General features: G+C 39.8%; 1 protein-coding gene across 2 annotated transcripts; it reads left to right on the top strand.

Annotated features, from left to right (window-relative positions):
* Positions 1-376: 376 nt before the first annotated feature.
* CHORDC1 (cysteine and histidine rich domain containing 1) lies at positions 377-20,669 on the top strand. Of its 2 annotated transcripts, XR_012585082.1 has the most exons (12): positions 417-677; positions 6,819-6,868; positions 8,912-8,968; positions 9,444-9,604; positions 10,183-10,283; positions 11,428-11,486; positions 12,562-12,632; positions 12,861-12,966; positions 14,648-14,767; positions 15,429-15,491; positions 16,028-16,222; positions 18,558-20,669. XR_012585082.1 is itself a non-coding variant. In XM_074571568.1 (11 exons), the coding sequence occupies exons 1-11, from the start codon at positions 614-616 to the stop codon at positions 16,169-16,171; spliced, it is 996 nt and encodes a 331-aa protein (XP_074427669.1). In that variant the 5' UTR covers positions 377-613; the 3' UTR covers positions 16,172-17,456. The 2 variants fall into 2 exon arrangements, 1 of the variants encoding a protein (XP_074427669.1); XM_074571568.1 differs by lacking the exon at positions 18,558-20,669 and having other exon boundaries at positions 377-677; positions 16,028-17,456.
* The last annotated feature ends 328 nt before the right edge of the window (positions 20,670-20,997 follow it).

Genomic DNA, 20,997 nt, shown 5'->3' on the forward strand with positions numbered 1-20,997 from the left:
TCCACAGCGCGCCCGGCCGCGGCCCGTCTCCCTCAGCGCCTCCCGGGCCCAGCCGCCGGACGGGGCCCTCAGGAGACCGGCCCTCAGGAGACCTGCCCGACGCGACAGGGCGCTGGGGATGGGGAGCACCGCTGGAGGCCGGCGACAACCCGCCCCCAGCGGCTGCCGATGAAGGGTTTTCCAGGGAGATTTCACTCCGGCGCCAGCGCTGCCCGTGGGCGGGCAGGCCACGGCGTCGCCTCGGGGAGGGGAAGACTCGCCATCCCCGCCGCCATCCCGCCTCCCCCGCGCCGCACAGCGCATGCGCCCCGCGACCCGCCGGCTCCCCCCCACCACCTCGCCGTGCGCATGCGCCCTGCGGCGCCCGGCCACCGGCACCTTCCTCCTCCTCCCCTTCCTCCTCTTCCTCCGGCTCCGGCAACGGCTCCCCGGCGCCTGCGCAGCCCCGTCTGCCCGCTCTCCCCTTCCCCCGAAGTTTCGTGAAGATTCCGGAAGGCTCCGGCCGGCTCTTTCCGCCGAAGGAGCCGCCGCGCCTTCCGGCTGCCGCCTTCCCCTGCCCTGCCAGGTTCCGTTCTCTCCTCAGCGCCGGGGCTGCCCGTGCCGCTCCGCCGCCATGTCGCTGCTCTGCTACAACCGGGGCTGCGGCCAGCGCTTCGACCCCGAAACCAACACGGAGGGTGAGGGCGGCGGAGGGGGAAGGGGTGTGAGGGAGGGTCTGCCGGGGGGGGGGGGGGGGTGGTGACGGGGGCCCTGCAGGGGAGGTGTGAGGGGCGAGCTGAGGCGCCCGCCCGCCCTCTCTGCCCTCCCCGGCTGCTGCAGCCGCGTCGCGGTGCGGAGCTGTCACACGGGTGGGCACTGAGGGGCAGGGGAAGCCCTGGCCTGATGGTCGGTCTGTCGGTCTGTCTGTCTCTCCCTCCCGCCATCGCGGGTCCCGGCTCGCTTCTCCCCGGGGAAGCTCGGTTTTCTGTCGTGTGTTTCTGTCGCGGTCGGGGGGGCGCGGGGCGCTGAGGCGATGCTGAGGGCTCGGTGGCGGCTGGACAGCGAAACCTGCCCGGGCCAGGAGTTAAAATCACAGAATCGTAGAGTTGTCTAGGTTGGAAGGGACCTTTTAGATCCTTGGAGTTATTCCTTTGCTGCGGAGGTGCCGGGCTGGAAGGGTCCTTTGTAATAATAAAGCTATTCCCAGCAGTATGGGGCGGGGGGGGGGAGGGGGAAGAAAGGCAATAAGAAGCAGTTCCATACGTTACTGCGATATATTCTAAAGGTAGAAGCTGGAGGCCTTGAGCAACAGACGTTCTTCTTTTGAGGGCCTTGGTGGGTTTTGCATACATACTAGTTATCTTACCAACTACTGCTGTTGTTTTTTTCAATTATACTCTGTAGCCTTGCAGCGGGTAATTAAACGTGTCCTATGATACACATATATCTGCTTTGCCAAGAGCTGTGAGCTCATGTAGTGCTGCCCCTGCATATACTGGGAATCTAAGTACCTGGTGACACATCTTTAAAGCGCTATCATTTTAGGTTTTACAGTTCCACAGAGGCTGCCAAAGGGTGATCTGAGTTCTCGGCAGGCTTGCCCTCAGCTGGTTTGTGAAGTAACTCTGCTGGCTCAATTTCTAGAATGGCCTCTTTGCATTACCTTAATTTTTAGCGACCCACAAGATTAGAAGTAGGCTAACGTGTTCTAGCCTGCGCATATTCTGCGGTTAAAGAACCATGGCATAAAATGTGTTTATTTTTCTGAGCTAAGTATTTCCAAAGAGACGGGCAGCATTTTGAGTAAGACTCACTCACGTTAGTAATAGCAAAAGCAGGCACAGTTGTAAATGCTTCCATTTAGTGATCTCTTTCACCACCATCCCCTGTGCCCCTTTGCCGCAAAAGACAAAGCAGATGGGGTTTTTTTTAATGATAAAAATTAGAGAATCATAGAAGGTGTTGGGTTGGAAGGGACCTTTAAATGCCATCCAGTCCCACCCCCCTGCAGTAAGCAGGGACATCTTCAACTAGATCAGGTTGCTCAGAGCCTCATGAAGCCTGGCCTTGAATGTCTCCAGGGATGGGGCCTCCACCACCTCCCTGGGCAACTTGTGCCAGTGTCTCACCATCCTCGTTGTAAAGAACTTCTTCCTAATGTCTAATCTAAACCTGCCCTGCTCTAATTTAAAGCCATTGCCCCTCATCCTATTGCTGCATGCCCTTGCAAAGAGCCCCTCCCCAGCTTTCTTACAGGCCCCCGTCAGGTACTGGAAGGCTGCTGTAAGGTCCCCTCGGAGCCTCCTCTTCTCCAGGCTGAACAACCCCAACTCTCTCACCCTGTCCTCATAGCAGAGGTGCTCCAGCCCTCTGATCATCTTCATGGCCTCCTCTGGACCTGCTCCAACAGGTCCATGTCCTTCTTGTGCTGAGGGTTCCAGAGCTGGACACAGTACAGTTCCCACTAGGGCTTCATGACCTGTACTTGTTATTAAAATAGCGGTTCTTTACCACGTGTTCCTATGTTTGTGATCAAGTTATAGTAGACTCGATCTGGTTGGCATGGCCCTATGCTAACTGTGTGGTGCTTGGATTGGGGAAAACAACCACTTGAGAGAAGTTTGTTTCAGGAAGTGACTGGAACACTTACTGGAATTACTGTGTCCTAGACTGAGGAGTTCTAGATGTAAACATAGTTGTTCACACACCACTTCAGAAAACAAAATTTGACATTTTCTACAAAAGTAGAGTGATTATAACTTTCGGAATCCCTAAACTTTACCAAGGTCAATGAGATGATTACTACTTGGGTGTCTAAATCCGTATTTAGCTGTGATGGCTGTCAAGTTCAAATGGTTGTTTGTGTTTCAGAACTCTGTTTGGATTTACCTCTAAAACGTTGTGGGGATTAAACGTGTTAAACACCAAAATACTTATCCCTTTAATAAGAAGTTTTGCACTGACACAGTCTAATAGTTAAGCTTAGGGTAAGTATATTATTAGGAAGCTTTCTTAAATGAAAATAGGTAGAAAATAAGGCCTTCTGGCCCAAACTGGATTTGGATCTTTCAGGGGTTTTTGCCTACATTCACCCTGCAGTATAGATATTCCCATAGTGGTGACTGATGTAAGAGGCCGTTAATCTTCTCTTCAGAATCTGATGGCTGAAATAATATATGCATGTATTTTCTGTAGAAACTCTCATTGTTTCCAAAAAATGAGCAAGTGGCAACTGGCTGATATGAAGGACTGTATGCCTCTTAAAGAGAGGCAGAAAAAACAGCCTGAGGGGAAGCAGTAAAGGTATGTCTACACAGTTGTGACTGAGTGCACAGTTATGAAGTCTCCTGTGGCATGCATGGCAAGGTACAAATTTCACATGCATTTTAGATGTGTTAACTACTAGTTAATCCATACTGTTAAAGACTTGTACGGCATCTGACATAGAAGGTAGAACTTAACTTCAAAGTGTTTTTAGTTTTTTAATTTTTTTTTTTTTTTTTAACCTGTGAATGACCACATAAGCATTTCTAATCCATTTCCAGGCCAGGTCAAATTTTGCTGCTAAAACAGTGGTATGAGGTAGTACGTGCACACTTTGGTTTAGTTTTGAAAGCGGTGCTGCTTAATGACAGTTATAAAGGTGGTGTGCACAAACAGATGGAAAATATATATGTTACACATGTTCGTCTTGATTTCTTCATTGTACTGCAACATTTTTTGGTTTAGACTCTAATTTGGATCTTTCTTAATGCAGCTTAATTTGGTCCATTGCCAGAATAGTAGCATGTACTTTTTTGTGCTTGTTTATACCCTTTTTCCTTAGGCCAAACATAGTGATCTTGCATCTGGAAAATAAACATGATCACAGACCTGATGAAAACTTATTTTAGTATTTCTGAGGTGGAGTGACTGAGAGATGGAGTTGCAAGAAATGGTAGCCGAGACTTTTTGAGTCTGTGTGCCCAAAGTCAGTTTTCTTTAACCTTGTCTGGTCCCCACAGTTCAAACTCTGTTCCTGTAAAGTGCACCCTCTGATCTTCTGTCTTCCCCGCGGCTTTCTGTTTCTCATGCTGAGCCTTTCTTTTCTCTTTGAGCTGGTTATAAGCTCTTGCCATACCATGTTTGTCCTGTTTTCTATGTTTTTTCTCCACCACTGTGAGAAGTAGTTCAGTGGAACTGGCTTCCCAGCTTCAGCAACCGCTTGAAAGCATCAGCTTCCCCAGGGTGCTGAATGAAGTTCATCATGTTTAATGACCTTCCATTGCTTTGGGGCTGTAAAGCATAGCTTGCAAAGTACCAGAGTGTTTCCACAGGACAGCAGGTTGGTTTGCAAGTTGTATATAGACAGATGTCTCATTTTGTCCTGAAAAATTCAACAGCATTTTGTTGTAAATACCTCTAAGTTTGGATGACCTGCACCATTTTCTACTTCGACATTAATGAAGTGCTTCAATGAATAAGCAAGGGTGTAGCAGTAAGGTGACAGCAGTGTGTGTATTGTGAGAGTGGGATTGGCTTGGGTATAAGATCAGCATAGAAAAAAGAACCCACCAAACAACCTGAAATTTTGTGATACTCTCATCTCCAAAAATGTACTGAGGGTGAGAGAAAATGCCTTGCTTTGAAAAACCTTAAGTTTGTCTTGTTTAAGGAAAGGTATTAAAAGCAATGGAGAGGGGACTTGACTTTTTTTCAGTGGAAAACATAGAATAGCCACCAAGGGCTGGAAGTTTAACTCTGGCAAATCAGAAATAGACGTGCCTCTAATTGCTCAGGTGACTATTGCTGGGTGCTAAATTCCTTTTTTCCCCCACCTCGTCTGACATAAGTTTACATCCATAAAAATATCCTTAATCAAATAGGAATTACTGGGCTCAGTATGAGTGAAAATGAGTGACGTTTTACTGTCCTCCAGTACGTAGAATGGTCAGGCTGCTTAGTGGGTAAGTCCCAATGCCTCTTTTTGAGGTACTGCAGAACCTCAAATGTCAAATGCATTTTCTGTTGTGGAACTTGCACGGCCCTCATGAGAGAGCAGCAGAGAGTGGGCTGGCACTTGCTCCATAATGTACCTCCTCTAGAGAGGGCTTCAGGAAGCAAGGAAAAAGGATTGGACTTGGCCAGATGGACAAATAGACCCTTGTCTGTGTCTGACTTGTGAGCTGGAGGATAGCCATCCCTGAGTTAATTGTTTTGGTCTCTAAAGGTCTTAGTCTCTAACTAAGGTAGTTTTGGTCTCTAAAAATGTTGTGCTGACTAACAGCACTTCTCTCATTTAAACCCACGTGCTTGTGAGGGATTAGAAGTATTAATTTAAGTCTTCTGATTCAGAAATAGTCTTTGCTGCAAACAGAGCTTAAGTTTACTACCATGATGCTTCTGATGACATACTTTCATACTTTTGGAAAAGAACAGAAAACCTCTGTTTTTACTTTTATTTGATTTAACAATGAAGTTCTGGTCTCCTTATACAAAATAACCACTTTTCTTAAAATTTGTTTTCCTACGACGTTTACATTTACAAAAGCATTAGTTTTTCATCCTGAAGCCAAAGGAATTGGTAGAAGTTCATGGATATATAAGTCCACCTGAATGACTTAATGTCCTGAAATATGTGCCTTTTGAGTTAAGGTGGGAACTGTCGTCTTAAAGCAACATATCTGTCAGACTGTATTAGTGTGTTAGACTTAGGCACTGAATGTAAAACTAAAAACCATGATACTAAGCAAGATTTCTTAAAAATCTACGTATTTTAAAAAAAATGAAAACAACAGTTTTTAACAACAGTTTTTAAGCCCGTTTAATATCTGTAGGCAGATTACTAATTTAAGTTCTTTATCAGTTTTCTCTTTTGCCTCTTATTTTGTGAATTGTGATATTTTTCACTCTTTTGTTTTACAGAGGCTTATAATAAAAATTTTTACTGTTTCTTTTAGCTGTTTCTAACAGCGGCAAGAATTTTTGCTTTAAAGGCTAAAAGATAGCTAGTGTTTCCCATTGCTTTTAGAGTCAGGTCATTAAAATATTATCCATGCAGTATATGTCAAAGAAAAGTTATATAGTCAGAGCAATTATATTACACTTGGAACAAAAATACACCTGGTAGGTGAAAAAGGAACAGCTGATGCATAAAAAGCTGTAGTGTTGATAAACATCTGTGAATATAAACAGTTCAGTTAATGGAAGTCATGTTTCAGTGTAGTGTTTGTACAGAACCTATTAATAATTAATAGTATTGACGTGTCTAAATTTTGTATGTGGAAGACTGGCCTTTGGGTTCAAGTCCTTAAGTGACCTAGGATATCACAAACAGTGAAAAAAGAAGCGACCAATTATCATGGAGAAAATAATGAACTCAAGATTTGTGTTGAGAGAATTTTTTAACAGAGTGCTTCTAGATAGAAAGCCTTGATCAGGTGCAAATAGATGTATTTGATGCTGTAAACCAGTATTTTATGTCTGTTGGGTGGCCATAGGGCCACCTTTTTTACTTCTGCTGAATTACCGTTAAGGACTAATTATTGATGAAGGCAAGGGATGGTCCACAGAAAATTTACTTGCTCTATATGCAGTAGAAGTTTGTCCTTGATGCCTCCTTTCTGGTTTGTGTTGTATAATACAGAAGAAAAAAATCTGGATGATTTAGGTTTAACATATGCACCCAGAAAGCTTGTTCTGTGGGGTCTGTGTTTTCGTTCATAATTCTGTGCACGTGGGGAAGCAGGACAGCTCATGGCATACATGAGTTACAAGTGTGAAATTTTTGCTGGGTTTGTGATCAGGTGAATAATGATTCTTGGTATGCCTGAACGTTAACAATAGCCATTTTCTTCTAGATTCATGCACATATCATCCAGGTGTGCCAGTCTTTCATGATGCTCTCAAAGTAAGTATGCAACTCACTTTTTAAGTCTTATCTTTTCTTTCCATATGTGTAAAACAGTATGCTTGTTTTCCTTTTTAATTACAAATCTTCCATTTGTAGAGACTGATGTCCAACCTAGCATGTTTCAGCAACCCCATGAAATTAGAAAAGCACACTGAAGAAGAAAATAAAAACTGGACTCATATGGTCTAAACGCTGTGCAAGTCTGTATGACACGTTTCCTATTGACTGACTTTGGGTGTCTCAACAGTTTAATTAGGTCCACTGAATAGGTCTTTGGAGGCATTGAGAGGTGTCATCATCTTTCAGTTAATTAACCTGCTTGGAATTCAGACCAGCTGCTGGTGGTCTTACAGGGCTACTGAAGTAATGTGTATGTGACATTTGCCTGCTGTAAAAAATAATTGTGTTCTGTGCATCTGACAAATAAGTATGTTGGTGAAGTTGGGACACTTAAGTTTTTGCACTGAGTTAAGAGTTGCAGCTCTCCAGGATTCTTGGGCTACATCTTCAGTAGTGAATGAAATATACCTGTAACTGATCTCCAGTGCTTAGGCCAACTGCCATATTCATTATATTAAACTGTTTTCCTACTTCAGGATCTACTTGATGCATCCAAAGTGCCTGACAGGGAATTATCTGAGAGACAACTGACAAAGCAAGTACTAGGAATCATTCTAACAGTGTAATAGTGTCTGGTGAGAGATCTGGTGTCCAGAAATGGAGCCTGGCACTGTATACTGTACTAATACAGATGTAGCCTAAATGACTTTTCTTGGGACACCAAACTGCTATTTAACTGAGCTTTGGGGCAAGCGTTTTCCTGGGTATTTAGGAATGGCTTCTGCTGACAGTGCATTTCAACCCTGTCCCATAATGAGGTGTCTTTTGACCCCATGGTAGCTTGTGCGTATGTGCTGGGCAGCGTGTTTTCTGTGAGCTGTTGCTCATATTGCAGTACGTGACTCCAGAATCTGCCGTCCTGTGCCACTGGCAAATTGTGACAGATGCCATTAGATCAAATACGATACAGTTACTTAGACTATGGCAATTTGTTTTGTACAAAATCATAGTTGTACTCATAACGCAGTACATAAAACCTCTACCTAATTATAAAGACATAAATTATACAGTTACCTCAAAAGGTTGTGTTTATTCCCTTTTATATATGCATGGTTTTTAAAACAAGTACTACTTTCTTCCCTCTCTTTATCCTCTCTTGGCCTAATTAAAAAATTATCGTAATTTTGTATGAGCAGTTTTCTTCCTGCTATTAATTCTAGACAATGTAAGTGGGCAGGGTGAACCTTTTGTCTCCTCAACTGTGGATATAGTTAATATTTTGAGGATATTTTAGAACCACCTACCAAAACTCTGTTGTGTCGCACTGCTTAAGCTTAAGCTCTCAAAGCGGTGGTACGTTCACTAGTCAAACTCTTGCCTTTAATAAGGTTCTTCGAGTTGTAAGATACCTTATTTACAGTAGCAAGATAATCTTCTATAAAATTGGATTTCTCGTTTATATAATAAAAAGTGCTCTTGATTGATGTAGCTGGGTAGTTGGCTATGCAGTGCAGATATTCGGCTTTGTGGTGGAAAATAAGCTGTTGAAAGACTTGACTAGTACTCAAGGAAAAAAAAAATCCTCATCATTTTAGGAAGGGGGCCTGTACATTCTGCCACAGGTGACCCCAGTCTCGGGTATAGTATTTGCTTGGTTTGTTTATGTGTTACTTTATGAGTTAAAGTAACATTTCTGTTGTACAGAGTTGGCACCTAACTTGTCGCGGAAACACTGCCTCACGTTTACCGAACTGTCTGATTAAGACAGCATGAGTGAACTAGAAATGGCAGCTGTAAGAGGTTTCTCTAGCTTTCAAAAATGCAAATGATGATAATATCGTCCAAAAAAGGGAAGAAAATAATCTCTAATCATGATGTGCCGCATCTTGTGAAGGAATATAATTAGTCTTTTGCTTTTTAGAAGCTGTTGCCAAGTAAGATAGTCATGCTTGTTTTGTTTTTATTCCAAAATGTTTATAGGGTTGGTCATGCTGTAAGAGAAGAACAACAGACTTTTCTGACTTCTTAAGCATTGTGGTATGTACTCATGATTATTTACAGTTTTTATACTTGTCAAATGACAGTGATTAGTGTTAAATTGTACATGTGCTTACATGTTTAAAATTTGCATACTTGTTAAAACTGTCTTAAATCCTGCATGCACTATTTTTCTTGATGTAATGTTCAAGTTGAGTCTCATTTTCAAGCTTTAATGGTTAAAAGTAGTTCTATCAAAACCTCTTTAAACACTTGTTAACAATAAGGCAGGTCAATATTTTTTTGTTATTTTTCTTCATTATGGAAAGTATGCATTTTTCTTTAACATACATGCAAATGAAGATATTTTGCACTTTAGTCGTAGGATTTCCTTCGCAGCCAGTGTTTAGAGTGGGGTAAAGGAGAAGATGGGGCTGAAGAAATAAATCAAGAAAACTTGTTGCAGTTTTTGATAATTTTTAAATGTGCACACAGACTACACTGCATGTATATAAACGTATGCTTTCCACAACAGGGATGTACAAAGGGTCCCCATAACAGTGAGAAGCCTCCTGAGCCTGTTAAACCAGAAGTCAAAACTACCTCTGAACGAAAGGAGCTAGCTGAACTGAAACCCAAATTCCAAGAGCACATAATTCAGGCACCAAAACCATTGGAAACAATTAAAAGGCCAAGGTACAGTATACAAAACTTAAGTTTTGCCAGATTTGTGGTCAGTTGGCTTGGTTATTCAGCATTATGCATCTCATAGTGTAAAAGTTCCTGAATTAACTTTAAAAGAGCTCGTGTTTAGTAGCAGTGATGATGCTACCTTAAGCTTCAAAATGAGATAAAAGAAGTCTGGTTAGGACAAGGTAGTACTGGATATCTCAGCATTTAGTTTCACAGGAAACAAAAATTTCAGTCTAAAGCCTTGTAGCAAGAATGCCACTAGCAGTTGTGTTTAGTGTTTTAAACAGTCATAAAAATAATTTAAGGGTGCTTACATCTAGATTCCTTAATCTCTCTGATTTATTCTTATTATTGTAGAGTATTTAGGATTTCCTGTTGAAATCCAAACCTGCCTTGTAAATATCCAGTCTGTTTTTCCATAAACAGTAAGAATTGGCGTTTACAAATCTAGTTTATTTGTTTGCTGTTGTAAGGGAGGTTGGAAAGGAAGCGCCTTATAGCAGGATTAAAAGTTACTACTTTGTTGTCTTTTGTAAATAATTTTTCATGAAGCTGACATGAATACATGGACATTTTTTCAGCCCAGATGAGCCAATGACAAATTTGCAGCTGAAGGTGTCAGCCTCCTTGAAGCAAGCACTAGATAAACTGAAACTGTCATCCGAAAATGAAGAGAAAAAAGGTAAGGATGTAGGGAGGTTAAGTAGGTATGTGATGCTAATTGTCACTCGAATGAAATGCTGTTAGTTGGTGTTGCTTCTGAAGTGATTATTTCGTGTCATTATGTTCTTATTCTTAATAATCTGGGAAGTACTTTCCAGTCTAGGGAATGATAATCAAAGTTGAAATGTGAACAATGTGGAGACTTGGATGTTAGAAGCAGTATGTGGCCATTAAAATTTTTTGAACTGCCTGTTTTGTAAGATTTCCGGCTTAGAATGGACGTAATGGAAACATCCATTTCTGAATACATGACTAAAAGAGTTCCCAAAAGAATGAACTCTACTCATACATTATTGCAAACACGATGTCATATAAAGCCTTTCATAAACTGCTTAAATTCCTCTGTTGGAGGAGTCTAGTTGGAAGGAGGAAGTCTAGTTTAGTTCTCCCTTATCTGTTTTTCCTCTTTTTTTTCTTTTTTTTTTTTTTCTTCCCACAGTTTATTTGGAATTTGGTTCCACAACTAGACTACTCCTTAAGAAACACTTTCTAATTTCAGCCTACACTTGGGCTCTTTTAAACTCTTTTGTTCTTGTGCCAAAATTGTCATTTAGCTCTTCTTTCTACTTGGTATCCAAATTCTTTGTATGTGTGTATTTATAGACGGCAGTTGGAGCCTTTTACCTTTGTAGTTTTAAAAAACCGAACAAGATGAGTGATTGTTCTCTTCTGGTATGATTTTAATAATCCTCTTCATCAATGGGGTTTTTTTTCCCCACTTAAAACAGTGTAAAGGTATAGAAGCTAGAATCTGATGCATAGGAAGTACAGCTTTTGGAATGTTTGCATAATTTCTGTTTCTTTGTACCTTTCTGGCAGACTTCAGTGCCAGGGAGAAAACAGACAGCTTGAGAGGTGTTGGTTTTTTTTTTTTTTTCCCTAATCTACTCCTTATCTTGTTCTAATTCTTAATAAAAGCAAAATACTTAATATTATTTTGTATAATATGTATAATTATTATACATATTATATTATTATAATTATATATTATTAAATAATTCAATAATTATAATTATAATTATAATCAATAATTATAATTAATTATAATTAAATAATTAAATACAATTCAGTTGCTATTTTCTATAATATTATTCTGTTTACAGAGGAAGACAGTGATGAAATCAAGATTGGGACAGCATGTAAAAATGCAGGCTGTTCAAAAGTAAGTGGTTCAGTTCCACTCTTAAACCCATCTGCTAAACTATTAAGTGTGCAGTTTTGCTTTCTTGGGTGGTTTTTTTTTTGTGTGCTACAAATTGATTTGGAAATAGCTCAAAATCCATCAGGCTTAATGAAGGCACATTTGCTAACACACTTTAGTAAGGACAAATGTGGGCTGTTTTGTACTGTGGATGCAGTAAATCTGAGATTACTTTTTTTTTTTTAAAAAGCCTGTCCTGAACTTCTAATTAGTAAGCTTGCCAAACCCACGATACTGATGTGTATCAACTTAATATATTAAATATATAGTATTGGTGAGAGGTGGCTTACTGATAACACTTGAATTGCTTTTGATAATCTGTGTATAGGTCAGAAGCATCTGCCGATCTCATCAATTCATGCTTCCTGGCGGAAGGATCCGCAAAGAAAATGTTTTAACACTCCTATCACCAAAAATTAGTATTTATATGACATGGTCATTTAAACTGAAAGTTTTTTACACTGACACCTTTGTGTTGTACAGAATGGGACGGTTGAATGAAAGTAGGTATTCCAGTGGACATCTGGCAGATTTTGCATCTTCTACTGAAACTCTGGTGGGAGGAAAATTTATAGTCTCTTGTTTGTATTAGGAAGAACTGATATGATATTCAGTGGCAGAGTCGTATGTTGTTTAATTTACTTCCTTTTGAGAATCCATGTGTTTTACGAATGATGAATTTAATTTATTTTCCAGTTAAGTACTTGTTTTCTCTGAATATTCAGAGTGTTTTTAAAGATAGATATCTCTGAGGATCGCAAGTGACCTTTATGAGCATAGGTGATGTCACCATTGATGTACGCCATTGAACTAATACAAAGTATGGCTTGTTTGAAGGAGCGCCAGAGAACCTTTCGGGAATGAAGGTTGAATGGTTATTTTGAAAACTAGGGCAAGCCATTAGATTTAGATTATTTACACAAAAGCTTTGTAGCACTTTGTTCAAAGTTTCTGTTGTGAGTTGTGTTTTGGTTTGTTTTTTCCTTTGGTCCACGTCCTGTAACAGTAACGCGCTTTAAATGCTTCATTTTACTAGACGTACGAAGGACCACAAAGCGCAGAAGAAGTATGTATATACCATTCTGGTGTACCTATATTCCATGAAGGGTTAGTATTCAGTTACCTTTTAATTTTTTAATTCGTCTATTATGTGTTCATGCTTTCTTTGTAGATGTTGCCTTCTTTTCATTCTGTATTTCTTCTTCAGTCAAAAATGGCAATGTTTGAAGAGGGTGTACTAAATAAACAGTAATGTTGCACAAAGGAAGGATCTTAAGTACTCGCAGTAAATAGTGTCCTAAATATTGTTTGTTAATTACTTTGTGAATTTTCAAGGATGAAGTATTGGAGCTGTTGTAAAAGAAAAACATCTGACTTCAATACGTTTTTAGCTCAAGAAGGCTGCACAACAGGAACACATGTATGGACTAAAAAGGATGCGGTAAGTAGCATTAACGCTGCATTTTGTAGCTGGCCATTCCGAATTTTTGAATACTGAAATGTAGTTAGTAGCTTGATTGAGTTATTACTGTAGTTGAGATCTGTTACAGATCACTATCTCTGAAATAATACAGAGGATATTACGCACAGCATGACAACAGAGAAATGGCATTGGAAGTCATCTGCGGTAGAAATATACTTGTAATAGAGTACAACCTTTCTTTTTAGTGATACGTATAGTATCACTGTTCTATAGTACAAGTGGTTTTGGCAAATTCAGGAAAAAAAATAGCAGTCTTTTCTGCTTTGTTAGTTAAGAAAGTCTGTGGTATTCCATATACAACATATTCCATATGTAATCCTTTAAAATATAATTATTAGAAGTCTCTCCTCCCCCAAAGATCATGAAGAGAGCAGCCATACACGTGCTTGCCGTTTCATGCAGAGTTGTGTTGTTTAGGGAGGCATGGCAGGGTAGATAAGGTCGATGAGGTTCCACACCTGCAGGTTAAAGGGTCTCTTTCTGTCTACTTTGAATACGGTTTACACGCCTGAATATTTTTCTGGTCTGAATCTAATTCAGTGTTTTGGTTTGGCTACCGGTATAACAAATAGGGAGAGAGCATCTGTGTAGTTTGTAGGTATTGTATTGCAATGTCAGGAACAAACTGTAGGATTACAAGGTGAAAACGATTTCTATTCAAGATTTAAAAAGATTCTTAGAGAATATTATAGAATGTAATAATGGAACTGAGCACTTCAAAAACATTAGCTGCTCACGTGTTGGATGCAGTTGAACACAAAATTCTTGTTACAAATATATTGTCTATTGCTGAGGCAAAATAAGTTTGATACCGCAAACATTAGTAACATTTAACAGAAGAAAATTAAGTTATATTATGGAAAGCATAGTTCTTCTAACTTATTCTGTAACAGTTAGTTCACAAGTCCTTCTTTTTAATCATGGAATTGCTGCTTGCTCAAAGCGCTTTGTGGTTAAGAAGTATTTTCAAGGACAGAAAGGGATTAAAAAAAAAAAAAAGCTGAAGTTGTAAGCCTCAAGCAGGAGAGTGTTCTTGTAAAGAATTTACCCAGATGTTCAAACTATGTATACATTAAATGTGTGTATATTGAGATAATGGGCTTCTAGCTAACAGGGGTTTTTTGAGTTTACCTTTTGTTGTTCTTTTGGGTTTTTTTCACTCTTTATTTTTCCTGTGTCGCAGAACAGAGAGTAATACTACATTTTTTGGAGCAATGTGAAAGTTTCTTGGAGTCATGGCTTTCTTTTTCTTTGTTCAGTTCCTTTCTACTATGGTCTGGATAACTGTAGTCTTGGAAAGGAAGTTAACCCAAGGAGTAACTTTTGGGGTTTTGGTTGTTTGTGGGTTTTTTGTTTGTTTTGTTTTTCTATCACAATATCTGAGTTTCTTACTGTAATCTGTGTTATAAGCCTTGATTTTTCTAATGTTTGCCAGGGACCAGTAGCTGAAATGCTTAGTAAAAAAAAGATATAAGTAGAGTCTTGCGATCTCCTGTGAACATGAAATATAGTCCTTTATTAGCTATGGTTATTGGCTATTAAAATAGTCCTGGGCTTTTATTCTGACTAATCTTGTAAAAATGCTCCTGAATGCAATTTTAAGTCTTTTTTTTTCCGTAACTTTTTTTCCTTTATATAGGGAAAGAAAGTAGTTCCATGCAGGCATGATTGGCACCAGACGGGAGGAGAAGTGACTATTTCTGTATATGCTAAAAACTCTGTTCCTGATCTGAGCTACGTAGAAGCAAATAGCACAATGGTGAGTATCTACCTTAAGATTTAATTTTATTTTTTTTTATTCTTACAACAGCTTGAAGTTAGGAAAATCTGTTTTCTGCTATATTTTCAAGGCAGAGGTAGCAAAAGAGTCTTTTTTGAGTAATAGCTTTTTCTTGGCTTTCGTGTTTGTTCAAGTATGTATAGCCTTTTTTTTCCCTTCTGTTTGGACGACTGTACTTTGGGGATTTTTTAAAAGCTGCAATATAATATGTCAAAAAAAATCTTTAGTTTGACTTTCACAATTAAAAACCAAGTGTGATGGTTTTGCATCACTGTATGTGTAAATAATTATAGATTTGTAATTTAATTGTATTTGGCTTAATGTAATTTAATATTGTTGGTCACAGTATGCTGTTTCATAGCTACTGATATTAAACAAGTGTTAAAATGCTTCTCTGATTTCTTAGTCACACATTTGGAGAAAATGATACAGCTTTCAGGATGTATGGCCACTATTGACTATGATACTGTATCAGAATCTATTAGAATAGATTTTTCACTTCTGTGTCCGAGGCACTGTTGGACCACTTTGCTCATTGTAGGATCTGAGTCCTAACGTGATTATATTCTGCTTAAACATACTTGAGGTGTCAAATGTTTCATTAGCCTGACAAAATGTTCTGTTGTTTCTTCCCGTCAAGTTAAATATCCATATTGTATTTGAAGGAGAAAAGGAATTTCATCGCAGTGTGAAATTATGGGGAGTAAGTATAAGAATAATTTTTCTATTTAAAAAAAAAAAAAAACAAACCCACAACACAACCCCTCGGCTTCCTGTTTTTCAAAACAGTTTCTTTTTCCTCATTACCCTGGTTATTGAAAGATACTCAGTTGCATGTCATTCAGTAATCTACATATAAATAGGAGTCTAATGCCATAAGTGATCAGGTATAACCTCATAGTTGACACTGCTTTGAGCAGAAGGTGACCTCTTGAGGTCCTTTCTGTCCCAGTTTGTCCTAATATCCCAACACCATGGTAGTGGTGTTGCAGAAAACACTTGACGCTGTGTAATTGCATGCTTACGTATGTGTTAGACCAACATTTACGTTACGTACGCGCAGCATATGTTCATAGGTTGGGAATGGGAGAGGGCTGACTTTTCCAGATAACAGAGGGAGCTCCCATCTACCTAAACATCTACTAAAATTTAGTGACAGGATGCTTTTCTTACCTTCATTCCCAAATATCTAGCAGTCCGTTTCTTAAACTGAAGTGTGAAATATGTTTTCTGTTCTAGGTAATCGATGTAAAAAGGAGTTATGTGAACATGACGGCTACAAAGATTGAGCTTACTATGAGAAAAGCAGAGCCCCTATTATGGGCAAGTCTTGAATTACCGGTATCCAACACACAAGAAAAAAAAGAGAATTCAGATCAATAATGATTCCAAGAGACAAGTTATTTCCCCATTATGAAGTGGTGACTTGCTACTGTAATCAAATATTTAACTTTTATATAGATTCTTTTTTTTTTTTTAATGCTAGATCATATGTTCCATGCTACAAAGAAATTTGATGCACAGTAAACAGGGGTGTAAACTTGAAGGGTAATAGCCGTTTCTGCTCTTGCTCCCAGGAGTATATTTATTCTAGTTGGAGTGTCTCGGTGGGGATTTGGAGTAAAAGAGCTATTGCCCTTTACTTGCACCCTTCCCTACCATGCACTGACTATCCAAATAGATGTGTTCTCAGTCCACTGTGTGTGTTAATTTGTCAAGTGTTCGGTTTAGACTGGATCTACTGGGTAGCACGTTAAATTCATCACTGTTCCTTATGAATCATAGAATCAGAATGGTTTAGGTTGGAAGGGACCTTAAAGATTATCTAGTTCCAACCCCCGTGCCGTGGGCAGGGACACCTCCCACTAGACCAGGTTGCAGTAAAGAATTTCTTTGTAATATCTGATCTAAATCTCCGCTCTTTCAGTTTAAAATCACTACCCCTCGTCCTGTTGCGACACTCCCTGATAAAGAGCCCCTCCCCACCTGTAGGCCCCCTTCAGGTACTGGAAGGCCACTAGAAGGTCTCCCCGGAGCCTTCCCTTCTCCAGGCTGAACAACCCCAACTCTCTCAGCCTGTCCTCACAGCAGAGGGGCTCCAGCCCGCTGAGCATCTTCGTGGCCCTCTGCTGGACCCATTCCAACAGGTCCATGTGTTTCCTGTGCTGAGGGCCCCAGAGCTGGACGCAGTACTGCAGGTGGGGTTTCACAGAGCAGAGTAGAGGGGCAGAATCACCTCCCTCGACCTGCTGGCCATGATTTTTTTGATACAGCCCAGGCTACAGTTGGCTTTCTGAGCTGCAAGCGCACATTGTTGGCTCACGTCCAGTTTTTCATCCACCACCATCCCCAAGTCCCTCTCCTCAGGGCTGCTCTCAATCAAATCAAACGAAGCATACAATAATACAGATACAAAAATCTGAGTTTTTGAAGCAATTAGAATACAATTTTACATCTAGAATAAAAAAAGCACATCAACATAAATCCAAAAGAACACTTGTAGACTTGCTTTTTTTGTCTTCTGAAACTAAGGTTCGTTTCAATACCTGTTGGCTGTGGAGGGATGGAATAAACGGTATTTTGCTAAGGATTTCAGTACTTGCTGACTCTTCTGCTGTCTTTCATGTATAAAAGCAAGAGATCAGATAAATAAAAACAAACTTGGCAAGAGGGAATTTATTATTTTTTTTTTACTCCTGCACCTTTGGTATGTGAATTGTTAAATATAAAAGTGAATGGGAAAGTATGTTCTGTCCTGTTCTACAACATTCAAAATTATCAGTCTTTTTTCGGAGTAGGTGGATATGTGTAGTAGAAGACGACAGTACACACTGTAGGTGTCTCAGGAAAACTATTTCCATGTAGATACACGTAGCTCTCGTTGCTGAGGATGGTGATATAAGAACTAAATTTGTCTACAGGACAAATATTAGGAGAAACAAACAACAAGCTTTAAAATGTCCAGCTCAAATCACAATTGTACCTTTGAATTAAAATATTTTTTAAATATTGTTTCTTTTGAACAGCATAACCAAAGCGCTGTAATTAGAAACCAAGACCTTATTTTTTGTTTTCAGTTCTCCATCAGTAAAGATTTGTGGCTGAAAACAGGATAAAGATGAGACTTTTATCCAAGCAGCAATTCACGCAGTAATATTGCTTTCTCTTTCTGCTTGAAATAGTTTCTTAATTTTGGGTTGCAGCTGGAAGGAAAAAAAAAAAAAAGTTTTTGTATAAAAGTCATGCAAAAGCTACACCATTATTTATTGTGCCAAAATTTACATATGTAAACAAGCGATCCTGCAGACTGTTGGAAAGCGTGGATGCTCATCTTTCTACCTTTGCAGACCTGGAATAACGCCAAGAGAAACACAGGGCGTAGTAAAGGCGTTCTGACGTCAAACAGGGATTTCTAAGAATCTCACTGTTACCCAACAGGTAGAATTTGACTTGAGCTCAGAGTTCTGTCTCTAGCACTACTTGAAATCCTACTTCAGGCTTTAAATAGTAGGAAATATGTTACCAAAGAAACCAAACACCAAGAAAGTAACAGCGGTGCCGTATGCATGAAATTTGTTTTGGTGCTTCTTTGCCTTGATTTCAAGATCCTGTTTCCTCAGTGACTTGCAGGGTGCGGGGTTGCTTACTCCCTTGGGCCCCTAATAGAAGTTCCAGCCCTAAGTTCTGCCTAAAAGATTCTGTTAACCTCTAATAATGCCTTCTTGTTCTCTTTTTTTTTTTCTTTTTTAAATGAATTTGAAAATGTCAGGTGCTGTGAAGTCATAGGGTACAAGCTTACAAAAATGTATGCCTGCAAATGGACCTCTAAAAATGGAACTCCAAAATGCTCCCTGATGTGCTCTGAACCAACACGTGGAGCTCTTATTAGTCCAGTTCTGAGAACAATCCCTTCGGTGGATGAAGAATTCTAGGGAGCTGTAGCTAGGAGCGTGCCATCTGTGGTTTGATGTGCCGGACTCAGACAGCGAAATGAGCAGTGTTCAAGTGACAGGGTAAAGTTCTTATTCGACAAGCAAGTTCAAACGTGTGTCTATCCATATTGATATATAAATACCCTAAATAGATCAGTTTATTTGCATGTCGCAGGCTTACATCACATAACATCCCTTTTAAAGAACTACAAGGGAAATGGAATTTCTTGGGAAAAGAGAATTTCTGTGTTTAAGCAGGTCATATTCTCCCTTTTTTATGCTACACGTGAAATGGAGAGAAATCTGCTGTTAATGCTGCCGGCTTTGGCAGCCCGTAACTATTTGTTACACTCTTTTAATGTACATTCTGCTGGTAGCTGAGTCAACTTGGTCACAAGCGCAGTGTGCCCTCAGTTTGGCTTTTGCTTTTTATTCATTCCTCCTACTGTTTTTCCCGTTGTTCGTACTTTCAGCAGAAAATTAAAGATACTGCAAGAGTTCCATAAGGACTTTTCTCCATCAGTGACAACAAACTCACTTTTTAAATTCAGCTGCTTAAAAAAGCAAGGAAACAAAAAAAAACAACCAGCTTTGATCAGGCAAGGTGGGGTCAGTTTTACAAATAACAGCCCGGTTTTCTATGGCCTGTGATGGTTTTGAAAATAAAAGGATAAACTTTCAGACTGCCATAAATCTTTTGTTTAACTGTATTAATTCTTAGCAGCCTTTTGTGGCGCATAGAAGGTGTCTGCATCCATCATCAAGCTGTAAAAGCTGTCGCACTCACTGAATTTGAGTGCTTGGAGCAGTTGCGCGGAGTGGTCTTCAGCACACGGATGTTTGATCCTGGTACGTCCTGAACTGACACTTTGACACCGATAGCGGGAGCAAAAGTGGAATTTTGATTTGGCTGTAACTTTTATTAGTAAGCGTGAAGAGAAGAGGAAAGCAACTGTAGTACCAAACCAATCTCAGTACTTCTCAAAAGCAACAGTTGGAAACCAAGCTGAGCAATTTTTCATCACTGCGGCTTTCAGCTGTCTGATATTAGTGAAATTAAATAATAAAGTGCGAACAAGTACGTACTGGAATACTTACTGTTAAATTTATCCTTTTTTTCATGTTTTCAGAAGTTGTGCTGTATTTAACAAGTGGGTTAACTTGCTCCAGGCTAGTTATATTTTTATAATTAATAAGTCTTTAAAAGCTGTAGTGGGTTTACATGTCTCAGAACTTCCTTCACGATCCCTTTTGAGATACTGGGGGGGATACAAATCTGTGAGAGAAATCTTAACCTTTTCCATCACGTGTAAGCCCGTTTTGCTGCCTAGCGTTGTATGTCGTAGCTCTACCAACATTTCTCGGAGGAGCTGGAATTTCTCTTTAATGTTAATATACTGTTAAGCACTGGGCTGCTCAGCTACTCTGACCCTTAGGTTTTACATGACACTGATGTCACTTGACAAAAAAAATCTTCCATTGGATGATCTTCTGGAACAGGTACATTATCAAGTCACCATTTCAGTAGTCTAGGGGCTACTTTCAATAGGAATTTTGCCTTGAAAAGAAAAAAAAATCTACTTATTCTACGCAACGATGCATTTTTTGCTTGAATTCTTTAAACATGGCATGAGTATCGGTTACACGCTGTACCTCTTGAGCGTTGGTCTTTCCCTATTGCTACTAAAATTTTTTTGTTTATCTCCGTTCAGGAACGAGATCCTTTTTAAAGTAATGAGTTACGTGTCTGGAACACTGTTTTAAGGTGGTAATAATTTTGCCATTAAAGAGAGTCTTGAATTACAGTTGAAGGGGGGAAATGTCTTTTTTGCATGGTCGGTTGATTCTGCACATTGATAAAACTTATATGCAGAAATTAATCTCATGTCTTCATGCTGTAGTTTTTTTCTAAATGTCCTCAATAAAATTCTTATTACATGCTGGTTGCATTTGGGGTTTTTTTGACTTCTTTTGTTACGGGAGAGGACTTCCCTTTGGATTTGCAACGCAGTTGGTAAAGGGAGACTCTGTGGTGAAGGGGTTTTTTTCCCCCACTCCATAGGTGAGGTTTGCAGTGATTTGAATCAAACTGGGGACCTGCCTCATTCATGGAAATTGTTCTGACCAAGAATTTTGAGCTGCCACAAAGTTATTGGAATAATTCCAAATGCAATGTTTGGGCTGTCTCTAAGAATCACACAGAATCACAGAATGATGGAGGTTGGAAGAGACCTCTGGAGATCACCTAGTCCAACCCTGCTGGCAAAGCAGGTCCAC

The sequence above is a fragment of the Larus michahellis genome, chromosome 1 (assembly GCF_964199755.1).
Source record: "Larus michahellis chromosome 1, bLarMic1.1, whole genome shotgun sequence".
NCBI lineage: Eukaryota > Metazoa > Chordata > Aves > Charadriiformes > Laridae > Larus > Larus michahellis.